General features: G+C 39.1%; 1 protein-coding gene and 1 pseudogene across 23 annotated transcripts in view; one reads left to right on the top strand and one right to left on the bottom strand.

Annotated features, from left to right (window-relative positions):
* The window catches only part of CPEB3 (cytoplasmic polyadenylation element binding protein 3), a 240,203-nt gene that overhangs the window by 78,753 nt on the left and 134,137 nt on the right, over positions 1-27,313 (bottom strand). For all 23 annotated transcript variants that reach the window (XM_054522629.2, XM_054522627.2, XM_054522633.2 and 20 more), the window contains 2 exons: positions 14,939-15,106; positions 13,019-13,108 (listed from right to left, as the gene is read on the bottom strand). In XM_054522629.2, coding sequence (XP_054378604.1) covers positions 13,019-13,108; positions 14,939-15,106 — 258 coding nt within the window. The remainder of the gene's footprint in view (positions 1-13,018; positions 13,109-14,938; positions 15,107-27,313) is intronic.
* LOC100436817 (eukaryotic initiation factor 4A-I-like) lies at positions 2,418-10,142 on the top strand (annotated as a pseudogene).

The following is a 27,313-nucleotide window of genomic DNA, read 5'->3' on the forward strand; positions in this document are numbered from 1 at the left end:
GCTAAAAAAAAAATCGCAAAAAAAAAAAAACACATAATGTTTTAAGAAAGTATACAAACTTTTCCTGAGCTGCATGGGGCCTGCGGGCAACAGATTGGATAAGCTTGGCCTAGATGACCAAAAAGCAAGTCAGTTATGGTACAAACTCCTTGAAAGGTGGCCTCTTTAAAAATAGGAAAATTGGGAACTAATTAAACTGAAGAGCTTCTGCATAGCAAAAGAAACTATCAAAAGAGTGAACAGACAACCTACAGAGTGAGAGAAAATTTTTGCAAACTATGCATTTGACAAAGGTGTAATATCCAGCATCTGTAAGGAACTTCAACAAATTTATAAGAAAAAAATAAATAGTTCCATTAAAAAGTGGGCAAAGGACATGAACAGACACTTTTCATAAGAAGACACACATGCAGCCAACAAACATATGAAAAAAAGCTCAATATCGCTGATCATTAGAGAAATGCAAATCAAAATCACAATAAGATACCATCTCACACTAGTCAGAATGGCTATTACTAAAAAGTCAAAAAATAACAGGTGCTAGCGAGGTTGCACAGAAAAAGGAACGCTTATACACGGCTGGTGGGAGTGTAAATTAGTTCAGCCATTGTGGAAAACAGTGTGGCAATTCCTCAAAGACCTAAAAACAACTACCATTCGAGCAGCAAACCCATTACTGGGTATATACTCAAAGGAACATAAATCATTCTATAATAAAGACACATGCACATGTGTGTTCACTGCAGCACTATTCACAATAGCAAAGACATGGAATCAACCTAAATGCCTATCAATGGTAGACTGGATAAAGAAAACGAGGTATATATATACCATGGAATAGTACGCAATCATTAAAAAGAACAAGATTATGTCCTTTGCAGGAACACAGATGGAGCTGGAGGTTATTATCCTTAGCAAAGTAGTGAACAGAAAACCAAATACCACATGTTCTCACTTATACATGGGAGCTAAATGATGAGAACACATGGACACATAGAGGGGAACAACAGACACAACAGACACTGGGGCCTATCGGAGGGTGGAGGGTGGGAGGAGGGAGAGGATCAGGAAAAATAACTAATGGGCACTAGGCTTAATACCTGGGTGACCAAATAATCTGTATAACAAACCCCTATGACCTACATAACAAAAAGACTGGAAGGAGATAGAAAAATGATGGTTGGTTCTGCTGGGATGGTTCTGCTGTTCTGCTGGGATTATTCTTACTGTTTATAAAATAACATGTTCAAAGAGAACCAGATTGCTTTGTTCTGGTTCTATTACTTCATTATAATACCAAGGTCTACAATTAGAATAACAATAGAAAATACTGGGATCATGTAACTGACAAGAGGGCCTTCATATCTACTCTCTCTGGGAGACTAGATCAATTTAGGAGAAAAAAAATCCTTCAAGGCTCTTTCATTTTTCTTCTACCTCACAACATCCCTGTTGCACATGGTAGCTCACGCCTGTAATCCCAACACTTTGGGAGGCTGAAGTGAGAGGATCACTTGAGCCCAGGAGTTTGAGAACAGCCCGGGCAACAGAGCAAGACTCTGTCTCCACAAAAAATAAAAATAAAAAATAAGCCAGGCATGGTAGTGAGTGCAGCTACTCAGGAGGCTAAGGCAGGAGGACTGCTTGAGCCCTGGAAGTCAAGGCTGCAGTGAGCCATGATTGTACTACTGCACTCTAGCCTGGGTGACAGAGTGGCCCTGTCTCCAAACAAACAAACAACAAATTACAGCCACACTTCTTTCATTTCTCCAAAGGCACTAAAGCCGTTTTTTCATACTTAGTTCTCCCTGCATGATAGTCCTCGGCTTAGAATTTGCTTCCCTACATGTTCTAGCTAACTCCTCAATTTTCAAGTCTGCTTAAATGCCATTTTCTCAAACAAGCTCTCTCCATACTCCCAATCTAAACTGATGCCCCCTTTTTAGAGTCTCTACTGCACTCTATTTTTCCTTCAGAGAACTTATCAGTTTATAATCATGTTTACTTTTGTGACTATCTGATTAATTTCTTATCTCCCCCATAGGACTATAAGTTTGTGAGGTCCAGGACCAAGTCATGAAAACAAACATTGTGACTTTTATGCCTTCCTTCACCTTTCATGGTCTCAGTGGTGTTCTAAGGGCAATAAGCATTTCCTTACTTGTGGTCCACAGACAAACTGATCCATAAGGCTCTGTATATCCTCAATGGGTCATTAAATGTCTTAATGGCCCTTGTGCTGAAAGAGCTGAAGTCTGCATGGCCTCCCACTCTGCTAGCTCAAAAACATGCAACGAGACAGTCCATGTATTATCTGGCCACCTGGCCATTCTTTCCCTATGTGGCTTTTTTTTTTTTTTTTGTCACCAACTGAGGTCTATCTATGTGGATTTTAAGCTCTCAACAATCCACTGAAAATGGTCATGGTTTTACAAACCCTACTTCAAATCTACACCAAGGTAAACTTGCTGGATGAACAGATGATTCTATTTCACTACATATACACTATCTGAGAAAGGCTAAAGGGCTGAATAGTGGATGGTTCATGTTTTCCTTTCTAGTTACACATAAGCCTAATACAGCCAAACAAACTTTACCTAATGGCCAATGGGAGGTGACCTAAGAAAAATTATTATCAGCAAGAGGGGGTATTATTAAGAAGACATTGAACAGTTTGAGGTGAACAATGTAGATATTCTTAATATTGGAATAACATCAAATTTCTTTAGGCTCTCCCCAAATAGGTAATCAACCTTCAGACTTTAGCTGAGAGCAAAACACAACAGGAGCCAATATTCTAATAATTATTTCTCTTCCCTGACCCCAATCACCAAGAAGGCAATCTGCTCTCTGAGGATGCAAGCCTGAGGACCAGAATCAGGAGATCAGATTCTCTTCTTGGCATAGCTGTCACTGGTCCATCTCAACACCTAACCTCAGCTATAAAATGAGGGCACCAGCACTAATGTACTATAGTTCTATATTTAATGCTGTTATTTTGGAGTGTACCAAGAGCTATCTATGGAGGCTGTAGAGGTACTAAACTCCGTACTGCTCTGACCAACCCTAACATTCTCTTCAATTCTCAGTTAACAATTTAAGTAGGATATTGTAAAATATGGCATATACACAAAGAAGGCAGAAAAGAAGAATGCTGATCCAGAAACTATTAGACGTAACATATAACTGAGAAAATAAAAATATTTAGCTTGGAAAGAGAAACTGATAGTCCTTTAAGTACCTAGAGTTAGATGTCACAATGATGACTTACTCTGTCTTACTTTATAAGACATCATTGACCAAGGAGTAAAGATTGCAGGGAAGCACTTGACACAATAGAGGGAAACATTTAATAACTAACTAGGCCTACAAATATAAAGACTTCCAAAATAAACTGCCTCCCTTGTCACCAGATGTCTCAAAGCAAAATGAGCAATTGTGTGGGCTATTTTGGAGCAGGAGTCAACATACGTTTTCTGTAAAGAGATGTGTGTGCCACATATAATTCCTTAAAGATGTAAAAAAAAAAATCCTTAAGCTCACAGGCCATACAAAAACAGGTAGTTTGTTGACCCTTGTTCTAGAGAAGCACTGTCTAACAGAAATGTAATATGACTCACATATGTAATTAAAAATTTTCCAGTATCTATATTTTAAAAGGTAAAAAGAAACAGGTGAAGTTAATTTTAATATCTTATTTAATCCAATATCTCCAGAAAGTTATTTTAACATGCAAACAAAATTATTAATGAGATTCTCTACATTAAAAAAAAAACGAAGCCTTTGAAATGCAGTGTATATTTACACGTAAAACCATATCTCAAGTCAAACTAGCCACATTTCAAGTGCTCATTAGCTACATACTGTAGCAAGTAGTTCTAGATAAACTGTGCATTTCTTGAGAAACAGAAGAGATGACCTCTCAATCAATATTCAATTCTAAGAACTCAAATTGATGAGGAAAAAATTGGACTAGCCAGCCTATAAACAAAACTAGGGCATCCGTCAAGCTACCTGAAAAAATAAAGCTGGATCCTTTCTCATGCCTTACTCCAATATAAATTCCAGACCAAAACAAGATGTCAATGTCAAAAGTAAAGTAATACAAGCAACAACAACAAAAAGAAAACGTGTAGTATTTTCTTATTGTCTTGCAGTGGGAAAAATCTTTTAAGACATGTCATAAATATTCAGAAAACATAAAGAAGACATTAATAAATTTACCTATATAAAAATTTATAATGTTAGTACTACAAAAAAACATTAAAGAGCATCAAAAAGTAAATGACAAATGGGGAAAGGTTAAGAAGGTTAACAAGGATATCCAGGACTTAAACTTGGCTCTGCACCAAGCAGACCTAATAGACATCTACAGAACTCTCCACCCCAAATCAACAGAATATACATTCTTCTCAGCACCACATCACACTCATTCCAAAACTGACAACATAGTTGGAAGTAAAGCACTCCTCAGCAAATATAAAAGAACAGAAATCACAATAAACTGTCTCTCAGACCACAGTGCAATCAAATTAGAACTCAGGATTAAGAAACTCACTCAAAATCACGCAACTACATGAAAACTGAACAACCTGCTCCTGAATGACTATTGGATAAATAATGAAATGAAGGCAGAAATAAAGATGTTCTTTGAAACCAATCAGAGCAAAGACACAACGTACCAGAATCTCTGGGACACATTTAAAGCAGTCTATAGAGGGAAATTTGTAGCACTAAATGCCCACAAGAGAAAGCAGGAAAGATCTAAAATCAACACCCTAACATCACAATTAAAAGAACTAGAGAAGCAAGAGCAAACACATTCAAAAGCTAGCAGGAGGCAAGAAATAACTAAGATCAGAGCAGAACTGAAGGAGACAGAGACACAAAAAACCCTTCAAAAAAATCAATGGATCCAGGAGCTGTTTTTTTGAAAAGATCAACAAAATTGATAGAGCGCTAGCAAGACTAATAAAGAAGAAAAGAGAGAAGAATCAAATAGACGCAATAAAAAATGATAAAGGGGATATCACCACCGATCCCACAGGAATACAAACTACCATCAAAGAATACCATAAACACCTCTACACAAATAAACTAGAAAATCTAGAAGAAATGGATAAACTCCTGGACACATACACCCTCCCAAGACTAAACCAGGAAGAAGCTGAATCTCTGAATATACCAATAACAGGCTCTGAAATTGAGGCAATAATTAATAGCCTACCAAAAAAAGTCCAGGACCAGATGGATTCACAGCCGAATTCTACCAGAGGTACAAAGAAGAGCTGGTACCATTCCTTCTGAAACGATTCCAATCAATAGAAAAAGAGGGAATCCTCCCTAACTCATTTTATGAGGCCAGCATCATCCTGATACCAAAGCCTGGCAGAGACACAACAAAAAAAGAGAATTTTAGACCAATATCCCTGACGAACATGGATGCGAAAATCCTCAATAAAATACTGGCAAACTGAATCCAGCAGCACATGAAAAAGCTTATCCACCATGATCAAGTTGGCTTCATCCCTGGGATGCAAAGCTGGTTCAACATCACAAATCAATAAACATAATCCATCACATAAACAGAACCAACAATAACAAAAAAACCACGATTATCTCAATAGATGCAGGAAAGGCCTTTGACAAAATTCAGCAGCACTTCATGCTAAAAACTCTCAATAAACTAGGTATTGATGGAACGTATCTCAAAATAATAAGAGCTATTTATGACAAACCCACAGACAATATCATACTGAATGGGCAAAAACTGGAAGCATTCCCTTTGAAAACTGGCACAGGACAGGGATGCCCTCTCTCACCACTCCTATTCAACATAGTGTTAGAAGTTCTGGCCAGGGCAATCAGGCAAGAGAAAGAAATAAAGGGTATTTAATTAGGAAGAGAGGAAGTCAAATTGTCCCTGTTTGTAGATGACATCATTGTATATTTAGAAAACCCCATCATCTCAGCCCAAAATCTCCTTAAGCTGAGAAGCAACTTCAGCAAAGTCTCAGGATACAAAATCAATGTGCAAAAATCACAAGCGTTCCTATATACTAATATCAGACAAACAGCCAAATAATGAGTGAACTCCCATTCACAACTGCTTCAAAGAGAATAAAATACCTAGGAATCCAACTTACAAGGGATGTGAAGGACCTCTTCAAGGAGAACTACGAACCACTGCTCAATGAAATAAAAGAGGACACAAACAAATGGAAGAACATTCCATGCTCATGGATAGGAAGAATCAATATCGTGAAAATGGCCATACTGCCCAAGGTAATTTATAGATTCAATGCCATCCCCATCAAGCTACCAATGACTTTCTTCACAGAATTGGAAAAAACTACTTTAAAGTTCATATGGAACCAAAAAACAGCCCGCATTGCCAAGACAATTCTAGGCAAAAAGAACAAAGCTGGAGACAACACGCTACCTGACTTCAAACTATACTACAAGGCTACAGTAACCAAAACAGCATGGCACTGGGACCAAAACAGAGATATAGACCAATGGAATAGAACAGAGGCCTCAGAAATAACACCACACATCTACAACTATCTGATCTTTGACAAACCTGACAAAAACAAACAATGGGGAAAGGATTCTCTATTTAATAAATGGTGCTGGGAAAACTGGCTAGCCATATGTAGAAAGCTGAAACTGGATCCCTTCCTTACACCTTATACAAAAATTAATTCAAGATGGATTAAAGACTTAAATGTTAGACCTAAAACCATAAATACCCTAGAAGAAAACCTAGGAAATACCATTCAGGACATAGGCATGGGCAAGGACGTCATGACTAAAACACCAAAAGCAATGGCAACAAAAGCCAAAATAGACAAATCGGATCTAATTAAACTAAAGAGCTTCTGCACAGCAAAAGAAACTACCATCAGAGTGAGCAGGTAACGTACTGAATAGGAGAAAATTTTTGCAATCTGTCCATCTGACAAAGGGCTCATATCCAGAATCTACAAAGAACTTAAACAAATTTACAAGAGAAAAACAACCCCAACAAAAAGTGGGCAAAGGATATGAATATGCACTTCTCAAAAGAAGACATTTATGCAGCCAACAGACACATGAAAAAATGCTCATCATCACTGGTCATCAGAGAAATGCAAATCAAAACCACAATGAGATATCATCTCACACCTGTTAGAATGGCGATCATTAAAAAGCCAGGAAACAACAGATGCTGTAGAGGATGTGGAGAAATAGGAACGCTTTTATACTGTTAGTGGGAGTGTAAACTAGTTTAACCATTGTGGAAGACAGTGTGGCAATTCCTCAAGGATCTAGAACTAGAAATACCATTTGACCCAGTGATCCCATTACTAGATAAATGCCCAAAGGATTATAAATCATGCTACTATAAAGACACATGCATACGTATGTTTATTGTGGCACTATTCACAATAGCAAAGACTTGGAGCCAACCAAAATGTCCATCAATGATAGACTGGATTAAGAAAATGTGGCACATATACACCATGGACTACTATGCAGCCATAAAAAAGGATGAGTTCATGTCCTTTGCAGGGACATGGATGCAGCTGGAAACCATCATTCTGAGCAAACTATCACGAGGACAGAAAACCAAACACTGCATGTTCTCACTCATAGGTGGGAATTGAACAATGAGAACACTTGGACACAGGGCGGGGAACATCACACCCAGGGGCCTGTCATGGGGTGGGGGGCAGGGGGAGGGATAGCATTAGGAGAAATACCTATTGTAAATGATGAGTTAATGGGTGCAGCAAACCAACATGGCACATGTATACCTATGTAACAAACCTTCATGTTGTGCATGTGTACCCTAGAACTTAAAGTATAATAATAAAAAAAAAACCTTCAAATTAAGACCTCAAACTATGAAACTACTAAAAGAAATACTAAGACAGACAAACAAACAAACAAAAACATTGGGGAAAATCTCCAAGTCATTGGTCTGGGAGATTGCTGCCCCACAAGCAAAGGCAACCAAAGCAAAATGGACAAATGGGATCACATCAAGTTAAAAAGCTTCTGCACAGCAAAGGAAACAGTCAACAAAGTGAAGAGACAGCCCACAGAATGGGAGAAAATAGTAACAAACTGTCAATCTAACAAGGGATTAGTAACAATATATAAAGAGCTCAAACAACTCAATAGGAAAAAAAAATCTAATAATCTGATTTTAAAATGGGCAAAAGAGAGTTTCTAAGGATCATGTCTGAGAGTGAGTATTTCTTTTTTTTTTTTTTTTTCTAAGGTGGAGTCTTGCTCTGTCACCCAGGCTGGAGTGCAGTGGCAAGATCTCGACTCACTGTAAACTCTGCCTCCCAGATTCAAGCGATTCTCCTGCCTCAGCCTCCTGAGTAGCTGGGATTACAGGCATGGGCTACCACGCGCAGCTAATTTTTGTATTTTTAGTAGAGATGGGGTTTCACCATGTTGGCCAGGCTGGTCTCAAACTCCTGACCTCGTGATCTGCCCGCCTCAGCCTCCCAAAGTGCTGGGATTATAAGCGTGAGCCACCGCGCCCGGCCAAGAGTGAGTATTTCTGATCCAGAGACAATGGTCCTGATGAGATGGAGCCTGAAGGCATCATTGAGAGAAACTGAAATGAGATTGTTGACAGTTTTGATGATATGAACCTCTTGGAATCCCTCCTCCATGGCATCTATGCCTATGGTTTTGAGAAGTCCTCTGCCATCCAGCAGCGAGCCATTCTTCTTGTATCAAGGGTTATGATGTGATCACTCAAGCCCTATCTGGGACTGGGAAAATGGCCACTTTTGCCATATCAATTCTGCAGGAGATTGAATTAGATCTAAAGGCTACCACGCCTTGGTCCTAGCATCCACTTGATAATTGGCTCAAAAGATAGAAAAGGTGGTCATGACACTAGGAGACTACATGGGTGCCTCCTGTCATGCCTGTATTGGGGGCACCAACGTGCATGCTGAGGTGCAGAAACTGCAGATGGAAGTTCCCGGTATCATCATGGGTACCCCTGGCCATAAGTTTGATATGCTTAACCAGAGATACCTGTCTCCCAAATACATCAAGATGTTTGTACTGGACGAAGCTGATGAAATGTTAAGTATGCTTAACCAGAGATACCTGTCTCCCAAATACATCAAGATGTTTGTACTGGACAAAGCTGATGAAATGTTAAGCCATGGATTCAAGGACTCAATCTATGACATATTCCAAAAGCTCAACAGCAACACCCAGATGATTTTGCTATCAGCCACAAGGCCTTCTGACGTGCTTGAGGTGACCAAGAAGTTCATGAGGGACCCCATTTGGATTCCTGTCAAGAAGGAAGAGTTGACCCTGGAGGGGATCCACCAATTCTACATCAATGTGGAACATGAGGAGTGGAAGCTGAGCACACTGCGTGACTTGTATGAAACCCTGACTGTCACCCTAGGCAGTCATCTTCATCAATACTGGAAAGAAGGTGGATTGGCTCGGCTGGGTGCAGTGGCTCACGCCTGTAATCCCAGCACTTTGGGGGGCTGAGGCGGGCGGATCATGAGGTCAGGAGATCCAGACCATCCTGGCTTACACGGTGAAACCCCATCTCTACTAAAAATACAAAAAGAAATTAGCCGGGCGTGGTGGCAGGTGCCTGTAGTCCCAGCTACTGGGAGGCTGAGGCAGGAGAATGGCATGAACCTGGGAAGCGGAGCTTGCAGTGAGCTGAGATCGCACCACTGCACTCCAGCCTGGGTGACAGAGCAAGACTCTGTCTCAAAAAAAAAAAGAAGGTGGATTGGCTCACTGAGAAGATGCATGCTTGGGACTTCACTGTCTCTGCCATGCATGGAGATACGGACAAAAAGAATGAAATGTGATCATGAGGGAGTTTTGTTCTGGCTCTCACAGAGTATTGATACCACCGACCCACAGCCAGAGGCATTCATGTGCAGCAGGTTTCTTTAGTTATCAACTGTGACCTTCCCACCAACAGGGAAAACTGTATCCACAGAATCGGTCAAGGTGGATGGTTTGGCCATAAGGGTGTGGCTATTAACATGGTGACAGAAGAAGACAAGAGGACTCTTTAAGAAATTGAGACCTTATACATCACCTCCATTGAGGAGATGGCCCTCAATGTTGCTGACCTCATCTGAGGGGCTATCCTGCTACCTAGCCCCAGCCAGGATTCATTCTTGGGAAACTGAGGAGCAGCAGGAGGTGGAAGGAAAGAGAGCCAAGGGATGGACATCTTGTATTTTTTTTCCTTGAATAAACGTCACTTTTTGAGGTAAAAAAAAAAAAAAAGGGAGGGTAAAAGATCCGAATACGCATTTCTCAAAAGATAACATACAAATGGCAAACAGATATATGAAAAGGTGCTCAATATTACTGATTGTCAGCAAAAGGCAAATCAAAACTACAATGTGATATCATCTCACCACAGTTAAAATGGTTTTTATCCAAAAGACAGGCTATAAGAAATGCTGGTGAGGATGTGGAGAAAAGGGAACACTTGTACGCTGTTGGTGGGAATATAAATTAGTATAGCCACTATGAAGAACACTATGGAGGTTCCTCAAAAAACTAAAAATAGAGCTACCATATGATCCATCAATCATACTGCTAGGTATATATAACCAAAAGAAAGGAAATCAGTAAATCAAAGAGATACCTGTACTCCCATGTTTGTTGCAGCACTATTCACAATAGCCAGGATTTGGAAACAACCTTTATCCATTCATCAACAGACGAATGGATAAAGAATATGTGGTACATGACCAGGCACCGTGGCTCACGCCTGTAATTCCAGCACTCTGGGAGGCCGAGGCGGGTGGATCACCTGAGGTTGGGAGTTAGAGACCAGCCTGACCAACATGAAGAAATCCCATCTCTACTAAATATGCAAAATTAGCCGGGCATGATGGCACATGCCTGTAATCCCAGCTACTCGGGAGGCTGAGGCAGGAGAATCTCTTGAATCCCGGAGGTGGAGGTTGAGGTGAGCCGAGATTGTGCCATTGCACTCCAGCTTAGACAACAAGAGTGAAACTCCATCTCACAAAAAAAAAAAAAAAAAGAATATGTGGTACATATACACAGTGGAGTACTATTCAGCCACAAAAAAAAAAAGAGTCCTGTCATCTGCAGCAACATGGATAGAACTGGAGGACATTACGTTAAGAAAAAAAAGCCAGGCACAGAAAGACAAACTTCCCATTGTCTCATGTATTTGTGAGAGCTAAAAATCAAAACAATTGAACTTATGATGACAGAAAATAGAATGACGTAAGTTACCAGAGGCTGGAAAGAAGGTGGGGGTGGGTGGGTAAAAGTGGGCATGGTTAATGGGTACAAAAACATAATTAGATGGAATGAATAAGATCTGGTATTTGACAGTACAACAGGGTGACTACAATCAACAATAATCTACTGTATATTTTTAAATAACTAAAGTATAATTGGAATGTTTATAACACAAAGAAATGATAAATGCTTGAGGTGATGAATACCCCATTTACCCTGATGTGATTATTACATACTGTATGCCTGTGTCAAAATATCTCGGCCGGGCACGGTGGCTCATGCCTGTAATCCCAGCACTTTGGGAGGCCAAGGCAGGCGGATCATGAGGTCAGGAGTTCAAGACCAGCCTGGCCAATATGGTAAAAACCTGTCTGTACTAAAATTACAAAAATTAGCCGGGTGTGGTGGCGCACACGTGTAGTCCCAGCTACTCAGGAGGCTGAGGCAGGAGAATTGCTTGAACCCGGGAGGCGGAGGTTGCAGAAGCCGAGATCACACCATTGCACTCCAGCCTGGGCAACAGAGTGAGACTCTGTCTCAGGGGAAAAAAAAAAGGCCAGGCATGGTGGCTCACGCCTGTAATCCTAGCACTTTGGGAGGCCGAGGAGGGTGGATCACGAGGTCAGGAGAGCGAGACCATCCTGGCTAACACGGTGAAACCCCGTCTCTACTAAAAACACAAAAAATTAGCCGGGCGTGGTGGCAGGAGCCTGTAGTCCCAGCTACTCGGGAGGCTGAGGCAGGAGAATGGCGTGAATCCAGGAGGCGGAGCTTGCAGTGAGCCGAGATCACGCCACTGCACTCCAGCCTGGGTGACAGTAGTACAACTGACAATGAAACCTAACAAACTGGACATAAAAGGAAGCCACTTGCCTTCCTCAGGTTAAGCTATAATTTGATTCATTTATGAGGCACAGGAAGGACAAGTATTTTCACTCCATCTTTTTGTGCTGAGTAATATTACACAATAATACGTATCAAAAAGCCATTTTTCTGAAATGAAATGTATCCTTGAAACATATCTACAGAATGTAAAACAAACAAAGCCTTTAACCCAGAACATTCTTCTATATAAATCTAGGAACACACCCAAATGAATATCACCAGTAAAGTTCCCTAGATTCTGCAGAAATGACAAACTATGAACAAAGCAATATATTTTCAGGCCCTCATAAATTATCAAATGAGCCTCCCCAAAAATCAGGGAAGCAGGGTCATATGGAGTGTCTTTTGCTAGTCTGCCCTCCGCTCCCAAACAGGCTAAGTCACTTAAGATACAGATATGGATAAAGATAATTTTGTACAATGCCATTCTTTAGCCACTAGGTTTCCCAGGTTTGGGGTTTACAAGATCTATAAAACCATAGGGCTATGGAATACAAATAAAATCTGACCCTAAATAACCTTTTCCTTTACCATTGCTAACATTCCTCAAAACCCTAGATCTTTTCTTTCAAAATAATGAAAATTAGCAGGAGGCTCATCCACAACAGACTCCCAGGGTCTCACTGTCAATAAAATCGGTGCCATGAAACAATCAGTGTGCTTCAGGGGAAGAGTCTCTAAGTGGAAACATAATACACAAAAGGATGATCAACATTAAAATGTTTTCCTAATTAGGGGAAAAAATTCAACAGCTATTTCAAGAGTTAAAAGGCTGCCTTTTATTGAACTGTCATGCTATCTCTCCAACAGGCAAGCAGTGGAAACATTTTAAGAGCATTACCTTTAGGAGGAAAATACGACTTGCTTTCAGCTTTGTGAGGCCAGTCTACTACAAGAGGTCCAAACCTGCGAAAGCTGGCAGTGATCTCATCTACAAAACAAAGAAAGAATCTTAGCAAAAGAGAAAAAAATATTGCAATCAGAAAACCAGAATAGCACAAAACATGTCTTTTTAGTTTAAAAAAATGTTTTGAGGGTTGTTTTCTAAAGCATCTTTACGGAAGTGAAACCTACTAAGTGAAATACCATTGCTTGGGTGTACATTTGGTTATTCACTTTTAATCATGCAAAGTGTGTTTCTAACTATACTTCATTTCCTTTCACTGCCAATAAACTTGACATAAAGAATTTGGAAGAAAAGTATCTCCTATTAAACTAAGGTGACTTCTATGTCAAATAGAAAGATTCTAAAAATAGGAATGTTCTCTGATTTTAGTAAGAAAGTAAGGTACAGAAAATATTTAAAATATGGTTTCACTTGTATGGAACCTCTAAGATTATTTAAGAAATAGATACGATTCTTTTGGTGAGGAGTAGGGGCAATAAGTAGGTAATTCTATTGGGTGATAAGAAAATGTTGATGGCCAATGCTCTCTTTAATAACTACATATTACATACCCTATATAGAAAATATATCAAAAATTATAGATCAATACATTTATATTTTCCCTCTGACATATGACTCAAAGCAGAGGTTATAATCTGACTCCTACTCAGGTTTAGGGTACTACTCTCTCAGCCATGACCTTAAAAATTTTCTTGAAGATAATCTAATCAATAGATGAGATTAACATGAATACAAGAACAATTTGGAGGAAAATAAGAGTTCAGCTATGTATAACTTTAATGTAGTTAGTCTAAAATAAAACCGCTTTTTGAGACTTTTCTCCTCTCACCATGAAAAAGAGGAAATCATGATACATTTGAAGTGTGTCATAGCTAGAAAAATGCTGGAAAAACAAGACTGTTAGAATATCAGACAGTATTCTTATATCAGACCCAAAGCCTACTGGAACTAGAGTTGTTTTTTGCTTAAGTTAACTTTGTCACAATTTTATTTCATTCATCCTTTCAACAAATATTTATTGACAACTTACCGTGTGCTAAAATAAACTGGCTTTAGGCATAAGTGAACACTCACTTTTGGACTGATAGCATCTCAAAACTATTATTAAGAAAAATTCTAACTCATCTTCATTCTTTTAAACAGGCGGATTATGCTTTTTGTTAACAGATATTTGTTTTTATTTATTTATTTACTTATGAGACAGGGTCTCACTCTGTCACCCAGGCTGGAGTTCAGTGGTATGATCATAGCTCACTGTAACCTCAAACTCCTGGGCTCAAGTGATCTCCCACCTCAGCCTCCCAAGTAGCTGGGATTACAGACACATACCACCATACCCAGCTAATCTTTTTGTTTTGTAGAGACAGCGTCTTGCTATGTTGCCAGGCTGGTCTTGAACCCCTGGGCTCAAGTAATCCTCCCACCTTGGCCTCCCAAAGTACTGGGATTACGGGCGTGAGCCACTGCACTGGCCAGTATTTATATTAAAATGTGAGATGGTTTGGTGCGATGGACATGAGCAAAAGCTCTGGAATCTAATTGAATTTGAGTTGCAACTGTACCATCAGCTATATAACCCTGAACAAATTATTTCTCTCTGATCCTCAGTTTCCTTATCTATAAAATGGAGATGCTAGGATATCCTTATAAGATAGCTATGAGGATTAAATGAGATAATGTAACATGAAGTACTTAGTACAATAATAGACTACTACTTTCTAATCTACCAAATAGTCTCACCTCCTATGCACTAAGATATAGATGTCCTAAAGTTGACTTGGAGAGGAGAGGCAGGGTCAGAACGCACAAAGAACAAACTCAGCCTTTGCAAAATCATTAATGAATGCATAGTACCTTCATCAATATCAGGAGGAAGGCCTCCAACAAACACCTTTCTAGAGTAGCGTTCCACTCGTTCCCCATTTTGACAGCGAGTGGGAGAACTTAAGCCAGATGACAAGGCCTGATCGCCGTGGCTATCATCCAGGAAGGCATCTTCAAAGGGAAAGAGAGAAGATCGACCTGAAACAAATGTGGGAGTTTCTATAATTAAAATGATTTTCTAGGACAATAAATGCTCTATTAGAAGCCCGAAGTGCAGAGAGAAGCATACAAAAAAAAAATGTGTCCTGAGCTGTGGCTTTTCCAAGATTACCAGGACTGAAGATTACCAGATAACTTTTCATCATCATTTTTGTGTAAGGGTAGGCACAGCCTTGGGATGACCAGATTGCTAACTAAAGAAAAAGAATCGTCCAGGTGAGCATGGTAGCTCATGCCTGTAATCCCAGCACTTTGGGAGGCCGAGGTGGGTGCATCACCTGAGGTCAGGAGTTCGAGGCCAGCCTGGCTAACATGGCAAAACCCCATCTCTACTAAAAATACAAAAATTAGCCGGACATGGTGGTGCATGCATGTAATCCCAGCTACTCAGGAGGCTGAGGCAGGAGAATCGCTTGAACCCAAACCTGGGAGGTGGAGGATGCAGTGAGCCAAGATCGTGCCATTGCACTCCAGCCTGAGCAACAAGAGTGAAACTCAGCCTCAAAAAAAAAAAAAAGCATCAAAATTTCAGTGGTTTCCTTGCTAAAAAAATCACTGCATTTTACTCATTCAGTCTCTATCATAGCTACTAGGAGTATATTCAGCAGCTATTTTTTTTCTTTCTTTAGTCATTTCTCAAAATAAATGGACAAAGTAATCTCTATCCACAGATTTTTATCTGCTCTTTATGGTAATCTCAGAGGTTTAGTTCTAAAGAGTGGTCCTAATAGCCAAGGGAATACAAAACTGGTGACAGAGGCTGATAACTTTTTTTCTAATAGCGGAACTAAAGATCATCAAGTTTTCCTTGTCATTCCAAGCTACTCTAATTTGGAAATAAACATATGCAATAATAAAGGACAGGGTAAGTAAACGAAAACGTATAACTTAAGATGTGGGAGTATAAATGTGGATGTGGTTATGAAACCCTTAACCCTACTAATCTAGGCTATATTTTATATCACTCAAAAAATATATGAAAAGAAATGAAAAAAATTATTTTCATTAACTTTATAGCCAAATAAAGTTTGTAGAGCAAAAGTACCTACCCAATCCACATGACTATAAGAAAGATACCAGCAGTTAGAGTCAGCAGTAAATTTACCAGCAGTAAATATAACACAATAATGCCATTTGGCATTACAAAATAAAATCTAAATTTAAAATCAAATATATTTCCTGTTTTAGTCAGTGACTTCCTAGTAAAACTTTCCACTAGGTTCCACTCTAAAAATGAACCATTAGAGTACTCTAACTTTTGGGGGAAAAAAGGGAAATTCCCCTTTAAAATAAATTCATATACTCTTAAAAAAAAAAAAAAAAAGAGCAGTGTCTTCCCCATTTAGTCTATACTATCTTTATTTCCCTGAAACTTAGGTTTTTGTGTCACAACAGCCAACTCTAAAACAGAATATAAATAGCCCTTAGAAAAATACTGAACATATATTTCTTTTACAAAAAACTTAAAGTTATTAATATAACTCTGGTTATTTTGTGAACAACCCAGGTAGTGTAAAAAAGACACTGTTTTAATGCTAGGAGTTAAATAAAAAGACCAAATAATTTTTTGTTCAGTTTTCCCCAGCTTAGCTACAAAGAAACAGAAACAAAATCTGTCATCTCATGCCACCTATCTTTTTTAGCCTGGCAGCAACAAACAATAGACAGTAAATTCTCATCCCTTGATGTTTGTTTTGATCACTGGGGGTGAAAGAAATATATTTGCAGCAACTACAGGCAAAAAGAGCTTTCCAAAGACATCCAGTGACGTTCTCCTAGAGCTGACAGGTTTGCTTTATTCCATAGCCCACACTCAGTGAATTACATGCCTACTCAGTGTCAGGCACAAGCGCAAATCAGCATTTCCCACTGAGTGTTCTCAAACTCACCTCTTACCCTCAACACTAGTAACATTAGATACTCAGAAAACAAGAGCTGGGGAAGGGGAAACGAAATAATCTGGGAAAATAATGCATACGTTATGCTTTTCCACCTCAGAAAATAAAAGGCTACGAAAAGTTCTACAGTAAAGAAACATTAACTGGCCAGGCATGGTGGCTCATGCCTATAGTCCCAGCACTTTGGGAGGCCAAGGCAGGTAGATCACTCGAGTCCAGGAGTTCAAGATCAGCCTGGGCAACATGGTGAAACTCTGTGTCTACAAAAAATACAAAAATTAGCCAGGCATGGTGATGCACATCTGTAGTCCCAGCTACTGGGGAAGCTGAGGTGGGAGGATCGCTTGAGTCCAGGAGGTAGAGGTTGCAGTGAGCTGAGACCACACCAGTGCACACCAGCCTGGGTGACAGAGTGAGACCCTGTCTCAAAAAAAACAACATTAACTTACTCCAGCATTACCCAGATGTTAAAGGAACCCTTTACCATACAAAACTCAGTGGAAAACACTTGAGGAAATATTCACCCATATTTCAGTGACACCGAACAAATAAGATACTTCCTTGCCAAAGGAATCACAGTCTGGTGGGGGAGACAGGCAAGTACATAAATAATTATAAAACAGAGATGTACTAAGAGAAGACTTTACCAAGTGACACAAGAACACAATTTACTGCCCTCCTGGAGATTGGTGGGGAGAGATTTTTAGAGTATTTTCACAGGAGGGCAATTTTGAGCAGAATCTTGTCAGAGTGGGAGTTTCTGAAGTAAAGGAACAAGAAGCCACAGAGCAAGTACTGTCAAAACGGCTCTCGATCTTTCCCTCCAAAATTGCTCCTTCTCTAATATTCCCTAAAATCTCAATAAAAATGCTGATTATCCACACTGGATTCAATCCAGAAACCTAGAAATCATCCTTGACATCTCCCTTTCTCTTATACTCCACGTCAAATCCATCTCTCACTAAGTCCTGCCAATTCAAGCAGAGTAAATAGTCTGTTTAGTCTACTGACTTCTACCTCGTACCCCACAATGCTTTCTCCACAAAACAGCCAAAGGTACCATTTTCAAACATTAATTTGAACATGTAAGCACACTCCTCACCCCATCCTCAAAAGCCCTCAATGATTTCCTATTACTTTTTGGATAAAGTACAAAAACATAACTGTGAACTGCAAGGCCTCTGCACACCTCTTCTAAGTCACAGTAGCTGCCTCTCCCTCTTGCTCACTAACTGCCAGTCACACAGACCTCCTTCGTATTTCCGATTATTCCTCCTTGCTGCTAGCCATAAGGACAATGTGTTCCCTCTACCTAAAACAAACATACCCTTTTCAACTCTCCAATTTCCTAATTAATTCCTATTAATTCTTCAGGTCTCAGCTGAAAAGTCTTCCTCAGGTTGAACTTTCCTAAGCCTTTAGATTAGGTTAGATTCCCTTTTCTATCCACACACAGCCCCCTGTATTCCTCCTTCCTAACACTTTCCCCAAGTACCATTATACCATTTGGGTGCATTTTTATTGAGTATCTCTTTCCCTAACCCTATTAAATTGTAAACTCTATTAGGATGGGACCAATTTAATCTTGTTCACCACTGTATCTTCCTGCCCTAATTAGGTCACATAAAAGGCACACCAAAAATGTTAAATGTGAAGCAGCATCCAGGGAAGGAAAACAGTAAGTGCAAAGGCATGTGGCTGCAAGTCTATGATGAAACACAATACACAGGTGTGAGAATGACAGAGATGTAACCATGTCCTAGAAAATTGAGACCTTTCCTATTGCTTTTATTTGGTCAGGCATTAATGTTCTATATTACAAAATGGAAAATTATTTTCCCACTTTTTGAATTTAATATTTATTCTAATACTGGCTTTTTTTTTTTTTTTTTTTTTTGAGACAGAGTCTCGCTCTGTCACCCAAGCTGAAGCACAGTGGCACAATCTTGGCTCACTGCAACCTCTGCCTCCGAGGTTCAAAGGATTCTCTTGCCTCAGCCTCCCCAGTAGCTGGGATTATAGGCACGTGCCACCACACCTGGCTTATTTTTCTATTTTTAGTAGAGACAGGGTTTCGCCATGTTGGCCAGGCTGGTCTCGAACTCCTGACCTCAAGTGATCTGCCTGTCTCGGCCTCCCAAAGTGTTGGGATTACAAGTGTGAGCCACTGTGCCCAACTCTAATACTGGCTTATTTTGAACTACACTAACTCCATAGAGACCATGATATTCTCACCGAATCCATCTTCTGTCCTGTCAGAATGACTTCTCTAAGATACCTATGACCATGTTGTCCTCTAACCAAAATCCTACCATAACTTCTATTACTTCCAACATTTTGAACTCAGGGAGAGGGTGGATGAGGTGAGAGTCTGAAGAAATCTGTGACTGTCCAGATGAGACATGAGGAAGTCTTGAACGAGAGCAGTGAAAGAGTGAAGAAGCAGATGTGGAAGACATTCTGGCACAAAAGGAATTTTCTGCATGGCCAACATAGCCACAGCTCAGAATATTTTGGCAAAGAAAACAAAATCAAGAGTTGTAAAAATATGGACAGTTTTATTAAGTGGTTATGGGTAATTAAGAAATTTCCCAAGGTTTTAAAACCAAACCTCTGTCTTATTATTAGTATTTAGAGTACGATAGACTTTAGCAATAAAATAAAGTTGCCCTTGGAAATGAAACTGCTAAGAACTAACACATAAATGATATTTCTCTAACTGTGGGTAATAATTAAGAATACAGATCTGAGAACCCAATCCCCAGATCTACTAATCTGAATCTGTGGGGGTCAGGCTTAAAAATCTGTATTTGCACAAATTTCCCCAGTGATTCCTATGCTCAAGTTTAAGAATCACTGATGTGAAGATTATTTGCCTGCTACAGGCAGCCACTGAAAGAGACATTTTGTGTGAAGTATAGGCAGCCCTGGGAAATATCCAAGTTCAATCAAGTTAAGGAAAGTATATTCTCAACACTGGAATGTAAAATCTATAACCTAATCATCCTTACTGTAACATGACTGCCTGAAGTGCTGGCAGAACAAAAAGTCTGCAGAGAGGATTTAAAAGACAGAATTGTAGAGTAAGGGCTTGTAGTATTTACCCAGTGCAGACCGACAGGAGATATGAGGACTTTATCATACTACATAGGATTATTCCTCTAGGGGACAGAATGGTTCACGTGGTATTTCCAGAGCCTGAAAATAATCTATTTCCCTCTGCTCTCTCTCTCTCTTTTTTTTTTTAAATATAGAGATGGGGTCTCACTAGGTTGCCCAGGTTGGTCTTGAACTCCTGGGCTCTAGTGATCTTCCTGCCTCAGCCTCCCAAAGTGCTGGGATTACAGGCATAAGCCACTGCTTCTGGCCCCTCTGCTCTTATTATAAGCTCCTGAAGGACTATTCCATTAATAAATTCAGGACTCTGCAATTGTGAAGGGGTGACTCTTGAGCTAGTAGACAGTCAGCTACTGAAATTTTATTTCCATATGCAACCAGCTCCATGAGAAAACAGTGGTATTCTGATTTGTCCAGTAATCCCTTGTGAGGATGGTATTCATGCATTCATTTGATTGGCATAAATCCATCTCCAAAACAAATCATCCCTGCTAAAATTTTAGTTCCTGGACATGTGTTACTAGAAACTGAAAATTTAAGAGGCTGCACCTAAATTGTGCCCCAGGAGAAGTCTTGCTTCACTAACTAGCATCTCTCTAACATATTTCTTTTTTTTAAGGGAAATATTTCCAAGACCAAAATGTGTTAAGCAAGCCACATTACTTATCAAAAAATATATTTCTACGTGAGGAGGATATAAACCTGCTTTAGAACACCATGATACTGCCACATAAAATATGTATATTCAATATTTCAATAAAAGCAGGAGAAAGGTTTCTCAAATGCTGCAAGTTGGCCATTTGGCTTTCGACCAATGGTCTGGTTCTCTGATATCTATTTCAATTACTATCTATAATTGGTTTTTGGTCCAGTAATTGGACAAATCATCTCTGAATGTGGAGATGGCTTAAAACCAAACGAGCTTGCAGGAAAAGTGCCAAATAGAAGACTTGCAAAGCATTAGTTAAGCATGGAAGGCTTGTCTAAGATAATTCCCCCCCAGAAGGCTCCCTTTCCTTCAGCAAATCACAGAAAAACAAAAGCCCATTGGCCAAGCTATGCTGTGAAAGCTGCTGGGACCTCACCTCTGAGCTCCCACCAAGGCCTCTGCCATCACTCCAGCAGCTCCAGGGTACCTCTGGCCCAGCACTCTACTCCAAGCCTGACTCTTTTCATTTTAGTCTTGTAAGTAGCTCAGAAATTAGTCACTTTGGGGGTTTAAGAAAAAGGAATTAGGAGGCATGACTCCCTCATAAAATACATATATATATTCCCTAGAAGTCAAGATAGGTTCCAGCCTAGTGTCCAGTAAGGTGACTTTGAACAAAAAACATTTCACTTATGGTCTCATTTGCATAATGAGAGAGTTTAACTAGATGACAGGCTTTCAGATAACTGGGAACAGGAGAATCCCTTTTATTACACAGAAATCTTACATAAAAATAGATTTACTTCATATTAATATCTGGTATTTCTTAGGCATCACAAACTTAATGTGTTTACAAGTGAACTTTTGATATCTACCTTAAACTTATTCTCTCCCAGTCCCATTTCAATATGTGGCATTACAATTCACCCAATCACTCCAGCCAGAATCTCAAAATCATTTTTGAGTCTTCCTTCTTATTTACTCTCCAAGGTTAATTCAGCAACCTGACACCATTTGTTAAACGCTACTGTTGATCCCGTTCTCCAAGATATATCTTTAATTTGTTCACTTCTCTCCAACTCCACTGCCATCACCCTATCCTAACTATCCTCATCTCATGCCTGACATCACCTCCTAACGAGGCAACCCAATTCTCTTTTTACTCCACTCCAAACAGCAACCAGACGTACTCTTTTAAAAACATAAATCCAATCATTTGACCTTGCTTTAAAGCTTCAAAGATTTCCTCTTGTACTTGGACCAAGTTCAAAATCCTTACCAGGAGCTAATGTCCAGCAAGATCAGATTCTCTTTCCTTCCTCCAAACTCATCTTAAGACATACTCCTCCATCACCTACCAAGCATCAGTCATTCTAGGCTTCCTCAAAGTAAGCCCTTTCTTGCCTCAAGCCTTTTTTTTAAAGAAACAAGACTTTTTTGAAATATAATTCTCATATCATACAATTGATCCATTTAATCCATTATCAGTCACTCTTGGTTTTCCCCCAACCTCTCAGCCCTAGGCGACCACTAATCTCCATTTTGTCTCAATAGATTTGTCTATTCTGGACACTTCATATAAATGGTATCATACAAATATGTGACTCTTGAGATTGGCTTCTTTCACTTAGTGTAATGTTTTTGAGGTTTATGTTGTAGCATGTATCTGTACTTTGCTTCAAGCCTTTTACAAATGCAGTTCCTTCCACCTTCCCCTTTTAAACTAGCTATCTGTCTTATGTTATCTGAAATTCCCTTTAAAATATTCCCGGGGAAAAATGGAAGAGAATATATGAAACAAAACTGGCAAAAATGCTGATAATAATTGAAGCTGATGATGGATATATTGGTGTTCATTAAACTAGTCTACATTTGTATATATTTGAAAATTTCCTTAATACCAAAAAGTTTTAGATAGCTGTCTCTCCATCCTTTCAGTTTGTTTAAATATCACCTCTTCAGAGGTGACCTCCCTACCTTAGAGGGACTCCCCTATTCTTTTCTGCCTAGTATTTATCACAACTGTGAAGAATAAATATATTCGTTTCACTTATTTATTGTCTCTCTCCCTACTAGAGTGACCACTGAGCAATGTCAGAGACCACATCTGGAGTCTAGTACAGTATAGGTATGCAAACACTTAATGAGTAAAATTTGGGTGGAAGGCCCAGAAAATCCCTCCTTCAGTCTTTCTTTTGGCCCCTTCCAGATTAACTTCCCATGAAAGTGAAAAACTAGTCATCTTCCCCTCACTATCGTCTGTGCTCAAATTTTCCTATTACTATGAGCAGCAACATTTTCAGATATTATAACCATGAACATTCAGAAAATTCTCCGATTCATGTCCATGTTTTATTCTAGAATCATCCATACCTTTAAACAAACAAGCTCATACAACTGGGTTTGAATTAGCAGGATGGCATGCTTCTAGCATGGTCTCCCTGGAATAGCTGATCTCTCTTCCCTCGAGCAGGCTTTTGACAGAAATACTCAACTTCAACTCAGCATACGAGTTTGTTTGATTGGATTTTAGAACTTTTGTTATCAATTACGTAACCCATTAATATCAATATATTTTTTATGAACTAAATATATGCAGGAGTACATTTATAACAGTAACTCTAATCATTCTTTGTATTTTTTCATTTGCATTGTTAAAAGGATCTTTTATATTCTCCTTACTGCTCTATAACTAGGAAGTTCTGTTAAACATCAAAAATACTAGCATGGGCCGGGTGCAGTGGCTCATGCCTATAATCCCAGCACTTTGGGAGGCCGAGGCAATCCCCTGGCGTCAGGAGTTCGAGACCAGCCTGGCCAACATGGAGAAACCCCATCTCTACTAAAAATACAAAAGCCAGGCATGGTGGTGTGTGCCTGTAATCCCAGCTACTTGGGGGACTGAGGCAGGCGAATTGCTTGAACTTGGGAGGCAGAGGTTGCAGTGAGCCAAGATCGTGCCACTGCACTCAAGCCTGGGCGATGGAGTGAGACTCCATCTCAAAAAGCAAAAAACAAAAACAAAAATATTGGCATAGCCAACATGTCTACTTATGGACAAGAGTTTCACAGAGACCATAAAAACTCATACTCATGTAAATGAAAAGCACAATATATATTAAATGTGTAGGCAAAAATCCTAAATCACAGTACCTGGTAGACTAGTTGTATTTTCTCATTTGCATTGTTAAAAGGACTTTTCATATTCTCCTTACTGCTCTATAACTAAGAAATTCTGCTAAACATAAAAAATACTGGCATAGCCAACATGTCTACTTATGAACAATAGTTTCATGGAGAGCATAAAAACTCATTCTCACATGAAATGAAAAGCACAGCATATATTCAATGTGTAGGCAAAAGTCTTAAATGACACTACCTGGTAGACCAGTTTCTAACAGGAGTTGCAGTTGTATAGGAGGACACATATTAAAGCTTATCAAAGGCAGAACACTCCCAAAGAAAAATGGTAAGATTCTTTGGTGTGATTCTTATTCCACAAATGAAATCAAGTTTTGTCTACTGGAACAAATTCAAAATAGATATAAATGGGAAATATAATTGGGTATTTTTAAACTATATGTAATTGATATTTATTTTCAAATCTTATTCTTTCACGTCATTCTTCTCATTTCTCATTATTACTGCTTCAACTACATTACTAGAAGCACTTGGTTTGCTAAGAGTCTACCTTCAACGTCCTCATCCAAGCTTTGAGCTGATGTTCAAGTTATCCCCTGCTTTCATTACTTTATCATAAAACCCTCTTTCTAAAGCCTGACAATATCTATGTCCAGGAGTTTCACCATCTGTTTCAAAAACATTCATTAAGGCAGCATAGATCGTCCTACTACCAGCTTCTCCTCTCCAGCTGGTCCCACAGCATACACTCAGAGATATGTACTCCAAGCCTCTGGTCATGGCAATCTCATCTTTAAGCCTTCTTCTAAGGAGAAACACATACTAGAATGTCTTGCTTCCCATTCCTATTCCATTATCCAAATAGGTCCTGAAATTCTACTTATCCCAGGAAACTTTTCCACACTTACCAGGAGAGGTGTAAAAGTCCACTGGCCAAATTCTTGCTGACAGAACTCAAAACTTTCACATATATTACATTCCCTTTATTTCTGTTCCTAGAAAATTTAGCAACATGGCCAGATGCGGTGGCTCATGCCTGTAATCCCAGCACGTTGGGAGATGGGCAGATGGCTTGAGGCCAGGAGTTCAGGACCAGCCTAGCCAATATGGTGAAACCCCATGTCTACTAAAAGTACAAAAATTAGCCAGGTATGGCGATGCAGGCTTGTAGTCCCAGCTATTTGGGAGGCTGAGGCAGGAGAATCACTTGAACCCGTGAGCCAAGATTATGCCACTGCACTCCAGCCTGGGCGACAAAGTGAGACTCTGTCTCAAAAAAAGAAAAAAGTTTACCAACATTTATGTAACACATAGAAAATAAGTTATAGCTCCAGTTCTATCCTTAATCATAGGTAGAGGGAAGTAACATACATCAGCAAGCTTAATTTTTATTCTTTTTGGGCAAGTCTAAATGTTAATTAGAGGAAAGGTATCAAACATTAATTTAATCCATGTTCATATGAAAAAATAAGCATAAGGAAGTCTGCCAATTCATCAGAAGTATACTATGCAGAGTTGGCTCAAATGAATACATCTCAGAGAATGAGCGTTCTAGATATGCAATCTAGACATGCTTCATCCCATATGGTTATATCATTACATTTAAGGAAGATGACTTCTTTTTCAGCTTTGGAAATGAAAGACTTATTGAAAGCATGGACAAAACATTTTCTGTCCGTTCTTTTTTCATTACAGAAAGCCAACATTCGGTCTTTTAGCATTTGCGCTTCTCTCTGTCTCTCTTCCTCTCTCTCTCATCATTCTCTTCCTCATTTACACCTATCAAACTGCAGACCAAGAGCAGGGACCAAGTCATTCTAGGAAATATTTAGTGTAGCACCTCATACAAAGAAGAGCATGATTTTTGAGAACAATAAAATCAACCTCACAAATAGATATGGAGAAAGTAAAATGAAAAAAGGATGAGTATTTTTTTCAGAAGCTTAGAAACTATAGGCGACTTTATATTCTTGATGTATAGTATTAATATGCTATTATTTATAAAAATAAGATAATTTTTAGAAATATGATGCCAAACTCTGCTCTGCATAAATGTAGGGTGTTATTTCAAAATAACCCTTATTAATAAGCATTTAATAAGGGCTAACTATACATAGGGCCCAGTGTTAGGCACTAGAGACAACTATCCTCAAAGAACTTATCCCAGATGAAGAATCAGGGCATACAGAAAAGGCAGGAAGAATGCAAGACAGCAGAATCAGAGGAAAACACTGTCTGCAAGGGCACTGGGGGAGGCTTCCTGGAAAGGGTAAGGTTTGAACTAGTAAAATAAGGATAGTCCTTAGATACATAGATGAGAGGAAGGGTGACCTGTATGGCCAGAGAGTGGGAAAGCAAATAGATTGGTCAGGGGAAGATGAGGTGGGAAAAATGAAGATAATGATGTTGGTGAAAGAGGCAGAAGCCAGATCATGGGGACCCTGAATTGAGAATGGGGGTGACACAAAGCGGTGTTTCAGAAAGATGAAGCTGTAGAAATGGAACAGGAGAAATAAAAATAGCAGAATGAGAAGGACAAGGCCTGAGAAAACTAGAGGGAAAATCTTGACAAGATCTGGTGACTGATTAGTACATGAGAAGAGGAAAAGCCAGGCCCTGCTGTCTGTTCTCCAGATGGTGTCTATTTTCTACATAAAATAGTCCATTTCCTTTTCTTTCCTGACAATGATCATTTTTCTAGCAACATGAAACAAGTATGGTACAAAATATGTCTTAATAACATTATTTCTAGGCTTTAACTTTTTTAAATTTAAAAATAAGGCAATAAAATTTAATGATATTTATTTCCACGGATAGAAAATAATCATTTACACAAACGTTTTTCCACATGATGATGATGAAAAGCAAAAGGACTGTATGATCCACCGTACATATATATTAGCTTCTGCCAATAGTCACTCATTCAACAAATATTTGCTGTGAAATAAATGATAAAAGTATTGTTTGGGTAAGCATAGGCAGAGAATATTTTTAATATTTTTTTAAAACATAATAAAATACTATGAATTTAGCATCATTATCTTCTCTTCATGACTCAACTACAAAGTCAGAGACAGCCTGATGAATGGTAAACATTAGCAAATAAAGAGCCAAAAGACACAGATTGTGATCTTGACTCTGGCTTTAACTTGGTCACACAGCAAGTAAATTACGACTTCTCCTTCAGCTTCTGCAAATGAGCACCAAAGTAACTTATATTTGTGGAATACTTTTAATATACATGGATAGCTTTTCTTTTCCCTTTTTTTTAAACTAGAACTTTACTAATACTCTGAAGTAGGACATGACTGGTTTTATTACCTCATAATTTACAGATGAGCATACCAAATCTAAATGATAAGTCAGTGATTACAACCTACG

Source organism: Pongo abelii, chromosome 8 (genome assembly GCF_028885655.2).
Source record: "Pongo abelii isolate AG06213 chromosome 8, NHGRI_mPonAbe1-v2.0_pri, whole genome shotgun sequence".
Taxonomy (NCBI): domain Eukaryota; kingdom Metazoa; phylum Chordata; class Mammalia; order Primates; family Hominidae; genus Pongo; species Pongo abelii.